Raw genomic sequence first — 22,614 nt, forward strand, 5'->3', positions numbered from 1 at the left:
ATGGTAACAAGGATGAAAGAAATCTTAGCAATTAATTGGTGGAATTACATTACTTTTTAGTTCAAGCTTTTTGTAATCATAGATTTGAATGAAGTTATAGATTCTTTATTGACGTATAACCAATGTGATCTTCATCCTCTATTTTAAATAATTGTAGTTTCAATTATGTGACATGATGAACAAACCAAATAAGTCACAAATGTATAACTGAATCTAGGGCAATCATATTTTTCAGGGAATTTGTGGGTGGGGTAGAATTTTTTAATAATTATAAAATAATAGAAATAATGCAAAGGTATTATATAGAATCACCTTTTATAATGGATATATTTTACATTAGTATAAATCTAATAAAAATGCCTTATATATGCATTGAAGAATCTTACAATTTCTGAAAACAGGGATGAACAGAAATGACCACATTTAGGCCCAATGGTTGATTTATAGATTTGCTCTGCCTTCTGTGAAGATAGAAAATTTGTCACAAACAGTTGGAAGAGAGATTTATTTCTTCTGGTTTCATCTAGTATTTCAGAGGCAAAATTTATAAAGTATTTTGTCCATTTTCCTATAGAATATCAAGTGATTTTCAGTGATAACTTTTGACATGGCTATTTAGAGACTTAATTAGACATAAATTTACTTAACCAAATCATAATATATGAAAAGCAAATGCTATTCATCTAAAATAGAGTTCCTCAACTTTGGCACTACTCCCACTTTGGACCAGATAATGCATGTGCGCACGTGCATGAGTGTGTGTGTGTGTGTGTGTGTGTGTGTGTGTGTGTTGGGGAAGGGGAGCTATTCCGTACATTCTATAATATTAAACATTGTCCCAGTAGCAACACCCACCTCTCCACCCATGCTCCAGTTATATCAATAAAATGTCTTCAGACATTGCCAAATGTCTCCTAAGGGGCAAAATCACTCTGAGTTGAAAACCACATATGTGAAAACTTGATTATTTTCCACTCTTCTTATGCTGTCTTACAATTTTATTTTATTTTATTTTTTTATTATTACTTTATTCTTTAGGCTAGACAACCCATGGTTGACCTCACAGATTGCAAGGACCTTGTCAGTTTACAATCCTTTACTTTTTATTTTTCACACCTACAGCACCTGGTCTTCCTAGGTGGTCTCCCATCCAAGTACTAACCAGGCCCGACCCTGCTTAGCTTCCGAGATCAGGCAGGATAGGCTTGTTCAGGGTGGCATGGCCATAGCTATCTTACAATTTTAAAATGCCAATCATGTTATTACAGTTTATATTTTAGCCCTTTAGTAGATTAATTAATCAAGAATAGGGTCAAGCAAAATTACCAAGTTGCTGTGGTTGCTTCTTATATTAGGATTCTTGGTTCAAATAGTAGCTGTTACAAAGGCTACTAGATTAGCTCTTAAACAGTGGCAGGGATATGACTGGATACCAACAATGAACTGGAACCAGGTAATGAACGGCCATAAGGGGTTGTTCATCTCTGATTCCTTCTGTGCATCAATTTCATTTTTCTTATTCTTCACTTTGTAAAGATAGCTGCTTGGCTTACCATATAGATGAAATATGGGAAGAAATATTTCCAAAGAAGAAGAACTCTTATGAGCTTTGGAAATGACTCATAGGTGTCCAGGCACGTATGATGTCACCTCCTTCTATAGTCCTCAGGACCCTGGTCCCCTCATATTGCTTAACAAGTACCCTAAGACCTCCTGTTCTGTTTCATGAAGTTCTGCTTTTCCCCAGAAGATGCCAGGCTCCAAATAGACTTCTTCCTCACTTTTAGTCCAAAGTAAAATTTAGCTCAAGATAGCTAATCTCTACGAAGAAGAAAACAAAATAAATCCAATTAATATATGAGTGCTGTGTAAATTCCTTGAGTCTCTAAGCAGTACTTGCTTCGAAAGAATGCTTGGTGACAGAATCCCTGCATGTTAAATCATAGGTGTCGTGCTTTCTCCAGTGTACTCTTTTTGCTTTTGTTTTTTAATTTTTTAAATTTGTCCTGTGTGCTGTGATACTTTGTATCTAAGTTGGCTTTTAGGTCCTTGCTACCTAAGGTGTGGCCCACAGATCAGCATTAGGGTCCCCTGGGAATTTGGTAGAAATGCAGGATCTCAGCTCCCACCCCAGAACTAATATATCAGAACCTGCATTTTAATTTAACACGATACCTGGGTAATTTGTATTCTAATTAAAATTTGAGAAACACAGAATCAGATTAAGTTGTTATTTAATCACAAAGAAGTCAACTTTAGTATAATATTAGGTTTACAATAATAAACTCAGTAAACATTCTGGAACAACATGAAGATAAAGCTACATTGCTAGTATATTTATGTATATTATCAAAAACTCACTATTGAGTATTTGAACTATTAAAATTAGTGTAGTAAGCAAAATTTTTAAAATCTAAAATATATAAGAGATATTTTGATGAGAATTAACAAAGTGGAAAATACTCTCAGGATAGTATACCTCTGTATAAAAAAACAACAAAAAAAGCAATAAGAGGCTTCAGCTGATTGATACTTGAGATATATATGAATATCTCTGTGCTGAGAATATAGGATTTTAAAAATATAGTAGGTATTTTTATGTATTTTTTACATAGTATGTTTATTAGATTTTTGAATGAACTAATGAATAAATTTATGAAACTAAAATTTCCCTTGTGAGCTTTATAATCATTTCATATAATTCTCACTTTTCATTTTTCCCTACTAATTGTGGTATGTGCCTGAATTGGCACCTGATCTTTAAGATCTACTTATCTATTGTAATATATCAATAAGTTGGCCTAGTTCCACAGTGAGGGGCAAATATTACTGGAAAATAATACCATTACTCTCTTTCAGCATAGCTTTTAAAAACGCCTCCATTAGGATGGTTGCTAGTTCTAGCAACTAAACAAGTTTGCAATTAGGCCGTAGATATACAGATACTGCACTCAAACTGGGATGCTTATTTACTCTCCAAATTAAGACATAGATATTTTGCTGTTATAAAGAAATATTAATAATCTCCTGAAATTGTAAGAGATATTTAGTGCTTTTTATTATATTTTATAAGTGATATTTTTCCAGGTAAGTTTCCTAATTAGGCTTTCTTATAAACTCCACAAAAAATGTTTCCTATAACTACATTTTTAAAAGTACATTTCTCTTATGAGGTGTCTTCGCTTACTTTAAAGCAGATTGACCCCATTTCATACAACCAAGAAGTTACTTTGAGGTTCCTTTAATCCTTTCTGAAAATTTCACCAGTCTGTTTGTGGCTGGAGCACAGTAAATTCATAGGCATAGGATTGAAAAGATGATGTATGTTTTAGGACCTTTTAAAGGATTGCATTAGTGTACACTAAAGAACAAGATTTTTGTTTAAGAACAAATTATATTAAAGAATTATGTGTTTACATACATGCATGTTTTAAATAGAGTGGTATTGACTTAAATCCCAGACAAAGCATACCAGTATCTTTTGAAGTCTGAGCAATAAGCTGTCTCTGTTACTTAGGTGTTATTAGTGATATGTAGTTAAGCCAGAGCAGCAGGAGTCAATGGAATATGCATGGTCTTCCCGACTCATCCTAATTCAATTAGAGAGGGTCTGTGGGTTGAATTTGGTTCCTGAGAGGAGACTATAAGAGAAAATGAGGTTTATCCATCCTGCTCTATATTAGTAAGCCTATTTACGTGTACATTATGTAACAAATTGGGCTCCTAGAAGAATATAATATGAGTTTATTTAAAAAAAAGAAAAAAGAAAAAGGAAAATTATAGGCCTGCATAAATTGGGGGAGAAGAATAGGAAGTATATGTGAAAACTTGATTATTTTCCACTCTTCTTATGCTGTCTTACAATTTTATTTTATTTTATTTTTTTATTATTACTTTATTCTTTAGGCTAGACAACCCATGGTTGACCTCACAGATTGCAAGGACCTTGTCAGTTTACAATCCTTTACTTTTTATTTTTTACACCTACAGCACCTGGTCTTCCTAGGTGGTCTCCCATCCAAGTACTAACCAGGCCCGACCCTGCTTAGCTTCCGAGATCAGGCAGGATAGGCTTGTTCAGGGTGGCATGGCCATAGCTATCTTACAATTTTAAAATGCCAATCATGTTATTACAGTTTATATTTTAGCCCTTTAGTAGATTAATTAATCAAGAATAGGGTCAAGCAAAATTACCAAGTTGCTGTGGTTGCTTCTTATATTAGGACTCTTGGTTCAAGTAGTAGCTGTTACAAAGGCTACTAGATTAGCTCTTAAACAGTGGCAGGGATATGACTGGATACCAACAATGAACTGGAACTGGGTAATTAACGGCCATAAGGGGTTGTTCATCTCTGATTCCTTCTGTGCATCAATTTCATTTTTCTTATTCTTCACTTTGTAAAGATAGCTGCTTGGCTTACCATATAGATGAAATATGGGAAGAAATATTTCCAAAGAAGAAGAACTCTTATGAGCTTTGGAAATGACTCATAGGTGTCCAGGCACGTATGATGTCACCTCCTTCTATACTCCTCAGGACCCTGGTCCCCTCATATTGCTTAACAAGTACCCTAAGACCTCCTGTTCTGTTTCATGAAGTTCTGCTTTTCCCCAGAAGATGCCAGGCTCCAAATAGACTTCTTCCTCACTTTTAGTCCAAAGTAAAATTTAGCTCAAGATAGCTAATCTCTACGAAGAAGAAAACAAAATAAATCCAATTAATATATGAGTGCTGTGTAAATTCCTTGAGTCTCTAAGCAGTACTTGCTTCGAAAGAATGCTTGGTGACAGAATCCCTGCATGTTAAATCATAGGTGTCGTGCTTTCTCCAGTGTACTCTTTTTGCTTTTGTTTTTTAATTTTTTAAATTTGTCCTGTGTGCTGTGATACTTTGTATCTAAGTTGGCTTTTAGGTCCTTGCTACCTAAGGTGTGGCCCACAGATCAGCATTAGGGTCCCCTGGGAATTTGGTAGAAATGCAGGATCTCAGCTCCCACCCCAGAACTAATATATCAGAACCTGCATTTTAATTTAACACGATACCTGGGTAATTTGTATTCTAATTAAAATTTGAGAAACACAGAATCAGATTAAGTTGTTATTTAATCACAAAGAAGTCAACTTTAGTATAATATTAGGTTTACAATAATAAACTCAGTAAACATTCTGGAACAACATGAAGATAAAGCTACATTGCTAGTATATTTATGTATATTATCAAAAACTCACTATTGAGTATTTGAACTATTAAAATTAGTGTAGTAAGCAAAATTTTTAAAATCTAAAATATATAAGAGATATTTTGATGAGAATTAACAAAGTGGAAAATACTCTCAGGATAGTATACCTCTGTATAAAAAAACAACAAAAAAAGCAATAAGAGGCTTCAGCTGATTGATACTTGAGATATATATGAATATCTCTGTGCTGAGAATATAGGATTTTAAAAATATAGTAGGTATTTTTATGTATTTTTTACATAGTATGTTTATTAGATTTTTGAATGAACTAATGAATAAATTTATGAAACTAAAATTTCCCTTGTGAGCTTTATAATCATTTCATATAATTCTCACTTTTCATTTTTCCCTACTAATTGTGGTATGTGCCTGAATTGGCACCTGATCTTTAAGATCTACTTATCTATTGTAATATATCAATTAGTTGGCCTAGTTCCACAGTGAGGGGCAAATATTACTGGAAAATAATACCATTACTCTCTTTCAGCATAGCTTTTAAAAACGCCTCCATTAGGATGGTTGCTAGTTCTAGCAACTAAACAAGTTTGCAATTAGGCCGTAGATATACAGATACTGCACTCAAACTGGGATGCTTATTTACTCTCCAAATTAAGACATAGATATTTTGCTGTTATAAAGAAATATTAATAATCTCCTGAAATTGTAAGAGATATTTAGTGCTTTTTATTATATTTTATAAGTGATATTTTTCCAGGTAAGTTTCCTAATTAGGCTTTCTTATAAACTCCACAAATAATGTTTCCTATAACTACATTTTTAAAAGTAAATTTCTCTTATGAGGTGTCTTTGCTTACTTTAAAGCAGATTGACCCCATTTCATACAACCAAGAAGTTACTTTGAGGTTCCTTTAATCCTTTCTGAAAATTTCACCAGTCTGTTTGTGGCTGGAGCACAGTAAATTCATAGGCATAGGATTGAAAAGATGATGTATGTTTTAGGACCTTTTAAAGGATTGCATTAGTGTACACTAAAGAACAAGATTTTTGTTTAAGAACAAATTATATTAAAGAATTATGTGTTTACATACATGCATGTTTTAAATAGAGTGGTATTGACTTAAATCCCAGACAAAGCATACCAGTATCTTTTGAAGTCTGAGCAATAAGCTGTCTCTGTTACTTAGGTGTTATTAGTGATATGTAGTTAAGCCAGAGCAGCAGGAGTCAGTGGAATATGCATGGTCTTCCCGACTCATCCTAATTCAATTAGAGAGGGTCTGTGGGTTGAATTTGGTTCCTGAGAGGAGACTATAAGAGAAAATGAGGTTTATCCATTCTGCTCTATATTAGTAAGCCTATTTACGTGTACATTATGTAACAAATTGGGCTCCTAGAAGAATATAATATGAGTTTATTTAAAAAAAAAAGAAAAAAGAAAAAGGAAAATTATAGGCCTGCATAAAATGGGGGAGAAGAATAGGAAGTGAAAGTTACTAGAATGATGTTTCAGGTACTATGAAGTTCTGTTTCCGACAACATACTCTTATCGATGAGAATGTATTAAAAGAGAATAAAGAAAACTTGTACTATATTTTAACTTGAGAAAGTTCTAATATCTAAGAAAATCATTTTCCCAATAATCTTTGGGCAAATGCTGTTGTGCATGAAATATTTTCTTGTCTCAATGTTTCTCTGTCTGTATTTTTAAGTGTAAGTAGAATTGCTTCCAAAGATGCATGTAAATTCTGCATCTTTGGGCATTGATTTTATATAAATATGAATTGAATAGATCATACTTGATATTCTAATCTAACAGTTCTCACTCAGAAAAAATAAATATCATACAAGAAATAGAAAGTTTCATATGTTATATTTCACTTGAAATTACATGACTTTAAAGTGATCAAATTATTTAAGGTTAATATATATTTATTCTCTCATTACCGTGTTAGAACATGTTTTGATGTTTCCTGAGTGATTACGTGAGCCTACCTGAGATGGGGAATACATTTGTTATGAAAGCTATGTCTCTATATAATCTGAATGAAGTCTTAAAAACCAATGATGAAATTTGAAAATTCAATATTCTTTGTTTATATGGTGAACAAGATAAAATAGTAGCACTTGAAAATGTCAGTTTATATTGTAATAACTGTTAGAGCTACAAAGCCAACATCTATAATCATTGTCAGTCATAAAAATATAGCAAATTGGGATAAATTTAGTTCAGTCATTCAAACAGAATGCAGCTTCTTGTCACCTGCTTTCCTTTGTGATCTGATTACCTTTGACTAAGTTTTCCTTAAAAGAAAGAAAAGGAAAAAAAAAAAAAAGATATCCAAAGGAAATAGCTATCAGAGAAGCAAAAGAATTATTCAAGGACCTTACTATACTTTGCCAGTTTGCACAGTCTTAAAAGGTGTTAATTTTCTTTTTGTGGTGTTAACATTCTGCTTTGTCATTTTCTAAACAGTGATAATACAAATAACCCTTAGCATTTTTCAAACACTTTCCCCCCAGAAGTACAGTACAATAGTCTAGCCTCTTTTGTGAAATGGGGACAATAATACCTGCTGTGACATAGGAGCCCCTGTTATTGATTGATTAATGTCTGTTAGACACAATAAGATATCTGGATTAAAGGAACTTTAGAAGTATAGAGCACAAAAGAATTTTATTTTATTTTATTTTTAACTTTGGAATATAGAACTAGTATATTAGAGTTGAAAATTTTAGTCTTGAAATCCTCAAGGAGATCGTTTGATCATTCTAAATACCACAGTGTATATGTCTTTTATATAAAATGTAACTTAAAGAAAAAAGCCTTTACAATCTCTGTGTGAACTGTAATTTTAAAATGCTGAGTGGTAACTAGAAAATCATAGATGAAAAATCCAATTAACAAGCCAAACTTCTTAATAATTCAGGTTATTAAATGCCATTACATTGAGAATATTGTTTAAATATATAAACAGAATGACATTAAATTTTTGAAATATAAAATTATTTTATGGACTTGACATCTGTTTCTGTATAAATCTATAATAGCATTTTAGTCTTTAGTTAGCTGGTCTAAGGTGACTCAGCTTCACAAGTATCCTATGACCTATATAACCAGCAGAAAACACTAAGACAATTTTACTATATAGCCCATATGGCATAATTCCTAAATTATGTACTAATCAGGTACAGTACAGGTGAGAATATCATAATTCCTTGCTGTAGAAAACATGAATTGACAAAGATGAATAAGGGTTAATTAACGAGATCTAATTAGAAGTATAATATATATACTGGAAGATCTATTATTGGAAGTCATATAATTGGAAATCTAATATTTTATTAAATTCACTAAAGAAAAAACTGATGAAAATGCAGCATAAACCAGATGTTCCTCTACAAAAACTAAAATTGATTAATATTTCTCTAATTCATAATTATACAGATATAAGATTTTTTTAAAAAATAGAAGAGATTGTGAGCAGTTCTCATTATGGGGATGTATTATATAGAGTTTTGGGCAGAAGCCTCAAATTATGATAGAGTTAGAAATATGACCCTTTATATTTTTCTTCTTGAATATTAATAAGATCTCTAATAACAGTTCTCATTCTGGAGTTTAGTAGTTGGAATATAATAGGGCAAACAATAAGCTTTAACTATTCTTGCTTTAAGAGATAAAACTAGTATGATTAGTTGAAGAATCCCAGTAATTTAGATAGGCCAAATAAACACCTATATGATAGAATGCACTGAAGTCAGTAGCTTTATTTCTATATAATATTTAGTCTCCTGTGAAAAGAGTCTAGGCAGACCTCATTAGGGGGCTTTGACTTATGGTTTCTGTTAATTTAAGTCCCATGGTCATAAATTTAATCATGGGATGATTTTTTTCTTCCTCAACCTTCATCTGTGTTCATGCTAAGATTTCATTTATGAGCATAGGGTAATAATGGGTTCTGAGAACAAATCAAGCTATCCCTTAGCAAACAGAAATCACTTTGCTTAGTAATAATGTTTAATTATTGCTAAGTTATGTGTTATGACTGCAACATGACTTTGAAATGACTACAGTATGATTAGAATAGGAATGTGAGATAACTGCGATGCATCTGAAGTGAACTGGAAAGGGGTTGTGCTGCTGTGTTTATTGTAAATGTATCAGAATGATGGTTCATTTATTGTTTTAAACTAGTTCAGAAAATAAAATAGGTGACAATTGGAACAATGCACTAGCTTTAATTGTAGATTTTGTGAATGGCAAAATGATCATTCATAGTGATAAGATAAAAATCTTCAATTCACTTGCATGATTGTATGAAGTGATATTTTTCTTTTTACTTTTAGATATTTAAGCAGTCCTTTTTATTCTTAAATTTTGTGTACTCTAATTCAAAATATTATTATAAGAACTATTTGTCTATTTAAAAATATCAACCTATAGCCTACAAGAAACCTGTTTTGTATTTCACATATAAAGGAACAACCTATTTTTCAGTGGGCTTTCGGCATGCACTTTTCCCGTGAATTCTGACCTGAAGAGAAGTTTAAATTTAAAAAAAAAAACTTACATTTTCATCGAAAACAGTAAATTGTAATATCAATTGAGTTGGTTAAATAGTAATTTTCTGCAATATTTCATTTTGGTGGGTTTGCTTAGTGATACATATATATTTACTTTTAAATATCTGAAAATAAGTGTGCATATTGAAAAATAAAACCATTGTATTAAAAGGAAGTATCTTTGTACATGCCATCACAGTAGAGAACTATGTGGAGAGCCATTAACGCATGTACAGCCCAGTACAGAATGGGGAACACAGAGGTTTAAAATAAATGCCCTTTATCCTCCCTGTAAGTTAGAGCAAGTTATTCAATCACGCATTAAGACCTTCTCAGAAAACCTTTATAGGTCATTCAAAACACATATTTTTTTTTCCTGTTCCAAGTGAACCGTTATTATTAAAGCCTTGAACTTTACTCAGGTATCTGTTGTTCTAGGTACAACCCATTATGCAAACCTTCGTGGTTTACTGATTTTAAAAGATCAATCACAGATAGATAGTGCTTTCGGGCAAGTATTTAAGGAATAAGGTTAATCCTTTCGGGAGTCTTTCCATTCAGCCCTTGTATGAAAATGAGAATTGTGTGAGGATGCGCTACAGAACTGGAGTCAGAGAAATGAATTGCACAGGGAAAGACAAGTATTACGTGTAAAGTTGGAGTCAGCAGAAAGTGCAAGGGGAAAGGAAATGTTCCATAGCTTGGGAGCAGCTGGACGGGACTCCTTCCAACCTTTCGCAAGCAAAGTTTGCAGTTAGGTGAGCTGGAAGCGGGGCATGCTGCAACCGCATGTCCAGGCGAGCTCGGGTTCGCGGGTTCCCAGGCGTGGCGGGAGCAGAAGTGCAAAGACAGCCACGTTCGGCCGCCGCTGCTCTCTGAGATGAGACTTAGCGCCGCACACCAGACTGCCCAGGGCTGACCAAGGGGATCCCAGAGGCTGCCACTTTCCCTCTTCCCTTCAGCTTCCTTTACCCTGCATGCAGGGAGTGCTCAAATTATTTTTCTTTCCAGTCTCGATTGAAATTCAAATATTCTCTGCCCGACCTTTCAAAGTCCGCCCTCTCCGCCCTTCCTGGCAATGTCTCTGCCAGCAAAAGCTTCTAGTTGCAGCATCGGCTATGCTGTCGGTTCACCGCGCTCCGGGCATCTACTGGCTCATGCTCCCTTCCGAGGGGCGACAATACATCTCGAGCCTGGGACCCCAGGTTGACTCTCCTATCTTTGCATTTTGGCCTCTCTATTTAGCAAAGAGAAATGCGAACTGTGCGCATAGAGCTGAGTCCCCTCGGCGTCCCCACATCCGCCCGCCGCGGTGCCGGAGGCTCCCTGGATCAGCGCCTGCTCGCCCCGCCTGCCCCCTGCACTGCCCCTACCGGGGCTCGCCTGACTGCCGGGGTTCAGCGTTCGCTGCCCTGAACGGCAGGGAGCAGCCGCCAGCTCCGCTTGCGCCTGCGACAGCTGGTTCAGCGCCCGCCGGAGGAGCACCCGCGCTTCTCTTGCGGGCAGGACCCTGATGAGCATGCTCAGTGCGCCTCCTGGAAGCCGGCTCTCCCGGGGCCGGGATCAGTTCTCCGTGTTTTTGCAGCTGCCGAGGGGGCGCTGAGGAGGGGAGGCTGGGAGACAGTCAGAGCCTTGTTCTGTGCCCCCTCCCTCGCGTCCGGCTGCGGCCGCCGCACCGCAAGATGCGGGCCAATCAGGGGCTGGGGGCGGGGCCCGTGCCGTCACGCCCTCCCTCTGGGCTTATTGAGAGTTATATCAAGAAATTCAGTTCAGAGGAGAGGAGAGGGAGAAGGAGAGAGGGGCAGAGGAGAAGCGAGAGAGGGAGAGCAAGCAAGACAGGAAGGAGCGCCCTAGAGTCTCTGAAGCACGAAAGAGATAACCGATTAGGAATTTTTCTGGCCACTGTCACCCCGGAGAGCAGCCGGAGAATCACCATCACCCCAACTCTGACGTTTCCTACAAGAAGTTAGAGACTTAAGCAGTATTGACATCGGATGGAAATGGTATGCTTGATCCTGTGGAAAATATCCCTGAGCTGAAGAAGTGCAACTGGATGTTGTGTGTGTTAAATACCAGAAGAGCCCAGACCTCGTGGGTAATAGAGAGGAAATGTGGAGAGAATGACTAACGACAAATCTGTGAATTTGTTCTCTGGAGTTGCTAATTTGCCAGCCCAAAGCAACACATTTCACAAGGAGGAAGCGTTTTGCTGCTTCTGATTTCTCCCCAAACTGGTGCTACCAGATGCATGGCTTTCTATGTGTTGGAACAAATCATTCCTAACTGCAGCATACCGGGAAAGGGGAAAGGTTGAGGCAACTAACGTAAGTGTAAAGTTTCGCATGCACAATTGTAAATTCTGTGTTTAGATATGTTCTCAGTGTAGACGAGGGATGTTTGTAATTGGTAGACGGTGGGGCAGAGCTCACCTACTAGGCTTTATCTGCATCCCTACCTGCATCACTCTGCCGGAACTAATCACGGGCATCAGCTACCGTGCAGCCTAATGCAGATAAGATTAGAGCCTGGGAACTGACCAGTTCTACTCAAGTGGGTAGCTGCCTGGAGACTTGCACCCATTTAAATTGCAGTTAGAGAAGCATTTAAGCAGAAGCCTTTTTACCTGCATTATTGGGTTGCAGTATTTATGTGTGGCAGATGTTACTAATATTATAACTGGAGAGCGGGGTTAAGAAACTGCATTTTTTTTCTTCTTTTAGGCTCTGTAGAAAATACTGTGCTGTTACATGGAAATGTTACTGCGTTTCACTTACGTTTCAACACTCTTCCACCTCTAGGATAAGGAATCCTATATTATTATTTCATAAAGTTTTAATATGTTTATTAATTCTAATGGGGATAATTTGGCAATATGGAGAAATGAGAGCAAGGTCTGGATAATAGATTTGAAGTCTTGGTGTTGTGCTTTTAGGCAATGATAATCTGTAGTGGCCGGTGACTATTGCTTCTGATGCTGCAGCAGCATGTCCGATGCTTGTTTCCCAGTAAGATTGTATTAGAAGGCAGTTGGAGAACTGGGGGGACAGAAAAAGATAGTCTTTTTAGAAGAAAGAGATGACTCAGTGTGGCAGAGAAGAAAACACATCACATTTGACATGTGACAAAGCAGTTAGCAGGAACCATAGCTAAATACTTAGTGTTTTTTACTTGCACCTAAAAAACTAAGGGAGGTGGGTTGGAAGCCAGGAGGCGGGTAAGCCAGGGGGAGGGGAGGAAGAGAACAAGAATGCATGTTTTGAATTAAACAGTGTCCTGAAAAACAGTGTGGGTGAATACAGGTAAAAATAGCAGCTGTCCTGAATTCAAAAGTAGATAATTTCATTTTTTTTTTTTTCTGGGCAAATGCAACAAGCAGGAGATATTGAGTGCTTTTATCCACAGAGTTAACTTGCAAACAGTGGCAGAGCTAACTGCCATGTTTACTAATAATATACAGTGGAAAATGTGTTGTGATATTTCGCGACTGCATGTTTTTATTTACTGAAGAATAATATTGTCTATACAATTGTGTTGACAGTGGCTGTCTCCAAATAAGCGATGAGATGTAATGCATCCTCCGGTCCATGCACACTTCCTCTTGCAATCCGTGCATCATTCCTCAGTGGAAACCTTTAAACCCTAAAATCCAGGAAAAGAAAATAAATACATTATCATGGACCTGAGGGATTTTTACCTGTTGGCTGCTCTGATTGCCTGTTTAAGGCTGGATTCCGCAATAGCTCAAGAACTTATTTACACTATTAGAGAGGAATTGCCTGAAAATGTGCCCATAGGAAACATACCAAAGGATCTGAACATTTCTCACATCAATGCTGCCACAGGGACCAGTGCCAGCCTTGTCTACAGACTGGTTTCTAAAGCTGGGGATGCCCCTTTGGTGAAAGTATCCAGTAGCACTGGGGAAATTTTCACAACCTCCAATAGAATAGACAGAGAAAAACTCTGTGCTGGAGCCTCTTATGCTGAGGAGAATGAGTGTTTCTTTGAACTTGAGGTGGTGATCCTCCCCAATGATTTTTTCAGGCTGATCAAAATAAAAATAATTGTCAAGGATACCAATGATAATGCCCCCATGTTTCCATCTCCTGTCATCAATATTTCCATTCCAGAAAACACTTTGATCAACAGCCGCTTTCCAATTCCATCAGCAACAGATCCTGACACAGGCTTCAATGGTGTACAGCATTATGAATTGTTAAATGGGCAGAGTGTTTTTGGACTGGATATCGTGGAAACTCCGGAGGGAGAGAAGTGGCCGCAATTGATTGTTCAGCAAAACTTGGACAGAGAACAGAAAGATACCTATGTGATGAAAATCAAAGTAGAGGATGGAGGCACTCCACAGAAATCCAGCACAGCCATACTGCAGGTCACAGTAAGTGATGTAAATGACAACAGGCCAGTGTTTAAGGAGGGTCAGGTGGAGGTCCACATTCCAGAGAATGCTCCTGTGGGCACCTCTGTAATTCAGCTCCATGCCACTGATGCAGACATAGGCAGTAATGCTGAAATCCGGTACATTTTTGGTGCCCAGGTTGCCCCTGCTACCAAAAGACTCTTTGCTTTAAATAATACTACTGGGCTGATTACAGTTCAGAGGTCCTTAGATCGAGAGGAGACAGCCATTCACAAAGTGACAGTGCTGGCCAGTGATGGCAGCTCCACTCCCGCTCGAGCAACCGTTACCATCAATGTCACTGATGTAAATGATAACCCTCCTAACATAGACCTCAGGTACATTATAAGTCCCATCAACGGCACAGTGTATTTATCTGAGAAAGATCCTGTCAATACCAAGATTGCCCTAATTACAGTTTCAGATAAGGACACAGATGTGAATGGCAAAGTGATCTGTTTTATTGAAAGAGAGGTCCCATTTCATTTGAAGGCAGTATACGACAACCAATATTTGTTAGAGACCTCCTCTTTGTTGGACTACGAGGGCACCAAAGAATTCAGCTTTAAAATTGTTGCCTCCGATTCTGGCAAGCCCAGTTTAAATCAGACTGCCCTGGTAAGGGTTAAGCTTGAGGACGAAAATGACAACCCACCAATTTTCAACCAGCCTGTAATTGAGCTGTCAGTTTCTGAAAACAACCGACGTGGGTTATACTTAACAACTATTAGTGCCACAGATGAAGACAGTGGGAAAAATGCAGATATTGTTTATCAGCTTGGACCGAATGCCTCCTTCTTTGATCTGGACCGAAAGACAGGAGTTTTGACAGCCTCCAGAGTCTTTGACAGAGAGGAACAAGAACGATTCATTTTTACAGTAACTGCCAGGGACAATGGGACCCCTCCCCTCCAAAGCCAAGCGGCTGTGATAGTTACTGTTCTGGATGAGAATGACAATAGCCCCAAGTTTACTCATAATCATTTCCAATTTTTTGTGTCTGAGAATCTGCCAAAGTATAGTACTGTGGGGGTAATCACAGTGACAGATGCAGATGCTGGCGAGAATAAAGCTGTGACTCTCTCCATTCTAAACGACAATGATAATTTTGTGTTGGATCCCTATTCTGGAGTCATAAAGTCAAACGTCTCATTCGACAGAGAGCAGCAGAGTTCCTATACTTTTGATGTCAAAGCCACCGACGGGGGACAACCACCACGCTCCTCTACTGCAAAAGTCACCATCAATGTCATGGATGTCAATGACAACAGCCCAGTTGTCATTTCTCCACCTTCTAACACTTCTTTTAAGTTGGTGCCCCTCTCAGCCATTCCCGGCTCCGTGGTCGCAGAGGTTTTCGCAGTGGATATTGACACTGGGATGAATGCTGAGCTGAAGTACACCATCGTGAGTGGGAACAACAAAGGCTTGTTTCGGATTGATCCAGTCACAGGCAACATTACTTTGGAAGAAAAACCGGCACCTACCGATGTGGGCTTGCACCGTTTGGTGGTCAACATAAGCGACCTGGGGTACCCTAAGTCTCTGCACACACTCGTGCTCGTTTTTCTTTACGTTAACGATACTGCCGGGAATGCCTCCTACATCTATGACTTGATCCGCAGGACTATGGAGACCCCGTTGGACAGGAACATAGGGGACAGTAGCCAGCCCTATCAAAACGAGGACTATCTCACCATCATGATCGCCATCGTCGCAGGTGCCATGGTGGTCATAGTCGTGATCTTCGTCACGGTTCTGGTGCGCTGTCGCCATGCATCAAGGTTCAAAGCAGCTCAGAGGAGCAAGCAAGGGGCTGAATGGATGTCCCCAAACCAGGAGAACAAACAAAATAAGAAAAAGAAAAGAAAGAAAAGAAAGTCTCCCAAGAGCTCTCTTTTGAACTTTGTGACAATTGAAGAGTCCAAACCCGATGACGCAGTTCACGAACCTATCAATGGGACAATAAGCCTGCCAGCTGAGCTGGAGGAGCAAAGTATAGGAAGATTTGACTGGGGTCCGGCACCTCCAACCACCTTCAAGCCCAACAGCCCTGACCTGGCCAAGCACTACAAATCTGCTTCTCCACAGCCTGCTTTTCATCTTAAACCAGACACTCCAGTTTCCGTGAAAAAGCATCATGTGATTCAGGAACTCCCTTTGGACAACACCTTTGTCGGGGGTTGTGACACCCTTTCCAAACGCTCTTCCACTAGTTCAGATCACTTCAGTGCCTCAGAGTGCAGTTCCCAAGGAGGCTTCAAGACAAAGGGCCCCTTACACACCAGACAGGTAAACGAGCACTTTTACTGGTCTATAAGTACTGCATACAAGTGCCCAGTCAACCAGTATTAACGTGCCAGTGTGTCTATTGTTTTGGTCTAACTTTAGCTTAGTTACAAAGAGGGAAAAAAAAAACTTGACCCCTTTTCTATTCCTCTGGGGCTCAGTCAAGAATTTTTAGAACAGCTTTGAAATTTCTGAGTTCTGAGAATTTATTTAACTTACCAGTTTCTTTCAAATGGCAAAAGATGAAAAGAGGAAATTATTCCAAAATGTCCCAAGATAGTGTTTGCTGAAGAAGAAAACCTGTCCTGATATGCCAAATTCTGCTCCTGGGCTTTCCAAATTGACTGCTTCAAGATTTTCACATTACCTTTTGATCTAAAAAGTCACCTTCAAATCTCAAGTTTTTAAATGGTGTTTGAAGGTCTGACTGTAATTATGCTGGAGCTGTGGTTGCTAAAGGGGTTAATTTTTTTTTAGTCTCTAAACAAGATAGTAGAATATTAAATGTACATCAGCTGTGAAGCACATGATTGTTGATAGATTGCACCTAAGCCATACAGGAAGTCTTCTCTTTGATTTCAGATGATTTTATTGTAATATAGTAAATTGGGTATTGAATAGCAAAGTTTGCAGATTGTCCACAATGGCCAAAGTACTCTTTCAAAGAAAAAAAAAAAAAAAAAGAAGTAATGCTTTCTCCTTGATATAACTGATTTATACAGAAAAGAATGAATCCATTGTAAATATTCTCTCATCTTAGTAATGCATAAGTGATCTGTCATAACTCATTTTAAACTGTGAAATATGCCATATGAAGAGGGATTAAGAGGCTGAGAAACTCATTTCAACCAAATCCAGAATTAGTTTTTCTTAGGTCTAATAATTCCTTGTTAATAAAGATTTAAATGCAGCGCTGTCTAATTTATTTCACTGGTGCTTGTCTGTTGCCACGAAATTTGAGTGTCAATAAGAGCCTGTAGATGGCACTAGGGTATCATGTCGCTTGTGCTGGCCTGGTGCCAATCCCGCAGGATCAAGGCAAAGGGGGAGGGAGTGATCAAGCTGGTACTACAGCCAAAGATACCTTTTATTTAATGACAGTTGCTCTGGAGCAACTAGCATTTCAGTTCATTTGCTTGCTCTTTTGTGGTTAGCTCTCACCACACCACCTTTCCTGGATTTTGTAATCCAACTTCGACCTTTGTTGGTACTAAGTCCTTCTGTGGTGGTGGCCCGTCTGAATTTGTTGAAAATTAGGAACATATAGATTTCAGAAAATCCAGTAAAGCAAAATAAATTTGCAGGCAGTATTAACTCAACAGTTTTCCCTTTTCTTGTTTTTTGGTGGGGGTGGGGTGAAGTAGAATGCCTTACTGAAATTTAATTTCCCTCTCACCATCTAGTGTTTTATTGTTCTGGAGTGACTTTAAGGTTTCGTGGTAATAAGATATTTATACAAATAATTTTGACAGTGAAGCACGTGGATACTCCCAGAACATTAAATGTAATGTCTGTGATTATACAACTAAATCTACATTTTTAAAAGAAAAAATTAAATATCTAGAACAATTTAAAATTACCCGTACTTAGAGGCTGAATGCACAGAATGAAAAAAATTAAAGTCAGTATAGAAGTTCTAGAGGAAAAATGTGAAGTTATAAGTGAAAGTAGGAATGACTTATTTTCATGTTAACTTCATTAGCTTTTTAAAAGAGGCTGAAGTTTTAAAATATAGAACATTTCAGAGCTCACTGAAAGCTTATAAAAGTTGCTAAATAGTCAATCAAGGTAAACTAAATAATTTATGAAACTAAATGGATTTAAATATAAAGTTGCTATTTTAATGAAAAGAAAGAAAATGCCTCTATTATTTTAATGTGGTCACTCACAATATACTGATGATATTTTATGATTTGCATACTATCTTGAAAAAACTAAGATAATTTAAAACTTTTCATACAAAACTTGAAATTTGTTTTAAAACAACAATCTTATATTCTTCTCACACCATCTTTCTTTTCAAGTAAGTGTGGTAGGTATTATTAGCATTATGTACAGACCTACTTTTTCTGACTTCTCCCCAAAAGTTGAAACTATATATAGTACAGTGACATAAATGTTAAGTGCATTTTAGCAAAGTTCTTTTGTTGAGGCTTAGTCATAAGAATACTTGTTCGTATGATGTAATTTTTGAAATGGATGCTGAGTAATTCTCTAACTGGAACTAAAGTGCAATTTAGACATTCCTTGAGACCATGTGTCACTGTGCAGTTCTTCTTGTAGGCATTTTGATGTTAAAATGTTGCTATCATTCACTATTATGATAAAGAGCTATTGTCATGGCTTTGCTTATACCTTTTAGAAGTTTTCATACTGAGAAAGAAAAACATTGCGATGTTGGAGAAAAATAATACTGAGAGTAAGGAGAGGTGATAGTGATAGCAATATGTACAATTTTAGTATAAAGAGGCATATTTTCTATGAGTGAGGACATAAATTATATACTACCCTTTTAATTTTTTCCCACTGAACTATATGATTGTTATCTGAAGATTTTCTAGTTCAACTAAAAAGTAAAAATAATTTACTCCAACCAGTGGCTTTTACGCTAAATGTGCTCATGAAGCTGCACAGTTTTAAATGGTAGGGTTTATTACAACAAAATTTATAAACTAGCATCTAATCTATGAAGATTTTTAGTTGAATGGGCACAGGTTGCTATCAACTTTCACTTTATGGTGCTAGCTGATGTGTGGGTAAGATGCAAGATTCTTGAGTAAGGGTTACTAAATTTAAATATTGTTAATTTGTATTATCTATATAGCGAAAACATAATGTCCGACTTTTACACCATAAATTTTCTTGTAGTGCATTGATTCTTATTTTATCTTATTTCCACCCCTGTTATTTTCCTTTGTGTAACCCTACAAAGGACGTGTGAAACAAGTAAACTTGAACTACTCTATTTTACTAATCTTTCATTTTCGTTGAGTATAACAAATCTGTCACCAAATTGTTTTTATGAACTTCTTGAAGTACCCTTGCATTCAGAGATTGAATGAAATTTCATTTTTTCAAAGCAAGATCATGCCTTGATATTTATTCATAAATAAGCAAGTACCATTATAGGATTAAGAGGATGACAGTATAATCAATTCCAGTAGGGCTTTAAATGATAAAGCTCATTTGTATATTTTCTCTAAAAGGTAAAGATGTTCTTAATGGACGTGATTTTCAAAAGACGATATTAAGTTCTCAAATTTTAGGATTTGTCAGAATCACCTGGAATTGGGTTTTTGGGCCCCATTCCCAGAGGTTCTGATTCAATACCACTGAGGTCCAGCCTGAACATTTTCATTGACAAGACCCTAGGTGTTGCTGATGCTGCTGTTTCAGGGACCTCACTTTGAGAACCATCGCCTCAGCATGTCGGAACAAGATGCTGTTCAGCTCCTTCCCTTTCAGATTACCGTTTCCAGAGGACCTGTTTTTCCACAGCCCAGTTCTTAGCTCACTTATCGACAGCCGTTTATTGTAGCTGGAGGCTCTATAGTAAGCTGTTTATTGCTGTTTCCCAACCAGTTGACAGCTTTGGGGAATTAATTTTCTTGGCCCCAGTGTGGTTTTTTGTGGAGGTATAAATGAAAATGTTAAAGAATAAAAAGTGACCTATTTACATTTGACAACTTCTTCTAGTTATAAAACAATCTGTGATAGTTGCACTAGAGTTTGGTTCTGGGTAAACAGTCATGTTTGATTTTCTAAATGAAGTGCATATTTTAGAGCTTAAACATCGTTACTTTAACTTTTCACAATCTAGAGTATTTATTCGTAAAAACATTTGTGTATATATTGAACAAATTATACATTGAAAATATGTATGCATGCTGTCTGTACTCAAGTATATACATATACTTTTATAGTATAAAGGGAATTGCTTCTATTCCCAATCATTTAGAGATACTATATTACATTTATGATTACTTTTCATTTTTGAGTAATCCCATTACAACCACAATTGAAATGCTGTTATGTCATGTAAAATATGCAAGATAGTCATAGAATTGCTATTTAGAACTGTGAGAAAGAAAAATGCAGTTGAAAATGAAGGAGGAAAATGTTAAGTAATGTGAGGCTAACAAAAAACTTTACAATATTTTAAACTACTAAATTTTGCAGTGTATTGTGACGGTAGAGTGCAAGTGGCAGGTGGAGAAAAATTGCTCCCCAAAATGAGAATTATATTTAAAGCGTTATCAGTTGTGAATTTTATTTCTACTTCTTCCCTTTGGCTAAGTGCTCTATAATCATGAACTCAGCTGATGAAGTAGAAGATACTCTTTGGATAAAGTTTCAGAAATTTGAAATGAGAACGGGCCAGCCATTCAAACTGGCTACCTTTCCTCCTGAGACAAATATTTGATGTGTTTTTCAGCATGATACACCTGAGCTATAACATTTAAGGTACAGTTTAGCATTTATTGCTATAACCTTGAGGATAGAAATAATGTCACCACTGTATTAAGCATAGAAATGCCTACAGATTCCTGAACATTTGCTAACATAGAGAAAATAATTTCTGCAGTTAAAATATTCTATTATCTTGTTTTCTAAATTTTGTTGCAATTAATTCTATATATAGACACACCGTAAACTGATGTTCCCTGAGTTTCAAGTGAGTCATCATCCTTAAGGTGTCACAGACCAGGTTTGGCATCATTACAATTACCTTGTAAATACTGTACTTGAAATAATATGTTATAGTCTTATGATATATGCATAGCCTTATTAGTTAAATATTTCAAGCTGTAATTTAGTTTCTCATAATAGCACAAATTAAAATATGTGAATAGTACAATAGAATTTAGACTTAATACAAAACCTCAAATCTGAAATCAGATTTCTTTATAACCAATTGTAAATTATTTTGACCCTTAAAGATTCATTTTCATATTGAATGGCTATAAATGACACCCAAAATATTAGAAATGGCATCTTAATGAGTTCTTTGGCAGTACATTATTTTATGTGATAGTGCTGAAGTATGAAAGTGATACCTTTAGATCATAGTTTCTCCTAAGTTATATGTCCACAAATCTTTTTATTTGTTTTTTATTATTTAGATTTTCAACTTCTAAACTTTTTCGGCTGGGGGGAAATGCAGAAATCTACCAAATGCTAAACACTACAGTGGTTGTGCTGGTCTAGCAGCACCAGACTGAGTGTGTACAGGATTTGAGGCCATGTCAACTCTATTGCTCTTTTTAGTGTTTTCTCAGTTTGACTTTGCCAGAGTTGAACTCTTAGCTTGCGTATAGTTAAAAAAGACGAAAAGAAACCTGTGAGTCTGCTGAATTGTTTACCACTTCTACTTAAAATCCTTGGAGTAAGTTTTCTTTGAATTTAGTCTGGTGTTTTCTAGAAGAGGATCCTTTATTAAAACTATAAATTAGTCTCTTGCTAATATTAATAAGTCAGTTTATATGTTATATATTTAGCATAGTTGGAAAATAAGCAGGAATTATTTAATATGGGTTTCTGATTTTTTGACTGCTGATTTTACGTTTAATATATTTTCCAGAATTTGTAACATACCAGGGTCCTAAAATATGCATCAGATTTGTTGAATTATGATCTAATCTCAGGCCAGGTATTAGTTGAGAATGTGGGAATGCAAGTCAGCAAAAGGCTTGCTCTAAAGTTTTCAGTATCTGGAGGCAAAGGAGTCAGCCACTTAGTAAGTAATGATGCCAATGTGCTGTGACCTTTTTAACAGTTAGCACTCCTCAAATCTGCATCACATCACCGAAGCAAATCCAAATGTAGAAATGTAATCTCCCATGTACATAAGAAGATATACTTTGCTGTTTAAGATTTCATCAGTTATTTCAGAAAGCTGTTAAATCTGTCAAAGATTTCATGTGGAAAGGAACACAGGCTTTTTGCTTTTGTTTGATACAAACCTATTGGGCTGCCAGTCATCAGAAACATAGAACAAGAAAGGTATATTACCATGATTGACGTTTTGGTTTTGATTTATATTCTTTTTTTTCCCTAAGCCAAAATTCATTAAAATGTGACATTCCTAAATAGGTTAAACAACTATACTTCCTTAACAATAAAGAGTGATAGCAGTAAAAACCT

General features: G+C 36.6%; 1 protein-coding gene and 2 pseudogenes across 2 annotated transcripts in view; 1 reads left to right on the top strand and 2 right to left on the bottom strand.

Moving 5' to 3' along the window:
* Positions 1-1,113: 1,113 nt before the first annotated feature.
* On the bottom strand, positions 1,114-1,231 carry LOC111733313 (annotated as a pseudogene).
* Positions 1,232-3,981: 2,750 nt separating this feature from the next.
* On the bottom strand, positions 3,982-4,099 carry LOC111733324 (annotated as a pseudogene).
* A 7,420-nt stretch (positions 4,100-11,519) lies between these two features.
* Positions 11,520-22,614, top strand: part of PCDH9 (protocadherin 9) — an 884,562-nt gene continuing 873,467 nt past the window's right edge. For both annotated transcript variants that reach the window (XM_011380972.2, XM_023525116.1), the window contains exons 1-2: positions 11,520-12,088; positions 13,303-16,473. In XM_011380972.2, coding sequence (XP_011379274.1) covers positions 13,438-16,473 — 3,036 coding nt within the window. In that variant the 5' untranslated portion in view covers positions 11,520-12,088; positions 13,303-13,437. The remainder of the gene's footprint in view (positions 12,089-13,302; positions 16,474-22,614) is intronic.

Source organism: Pteropus vampyrus, unplaced genomic scaffold, assembly GCF_000151845.1.
Source record: "Pteropus vampyrus isolate Shadow unplaced genomic scaffold, Pvam_2.0 Scaffold13, whole genome shotgun sequence".
NCBI classification, from domain to species: domain Eukaryota; kingdom Metazoa; phylum Chordata; class Mammalia; order Chiroptera; family Pteropodidae; genus Pteropus; species Pteropus vampyrus.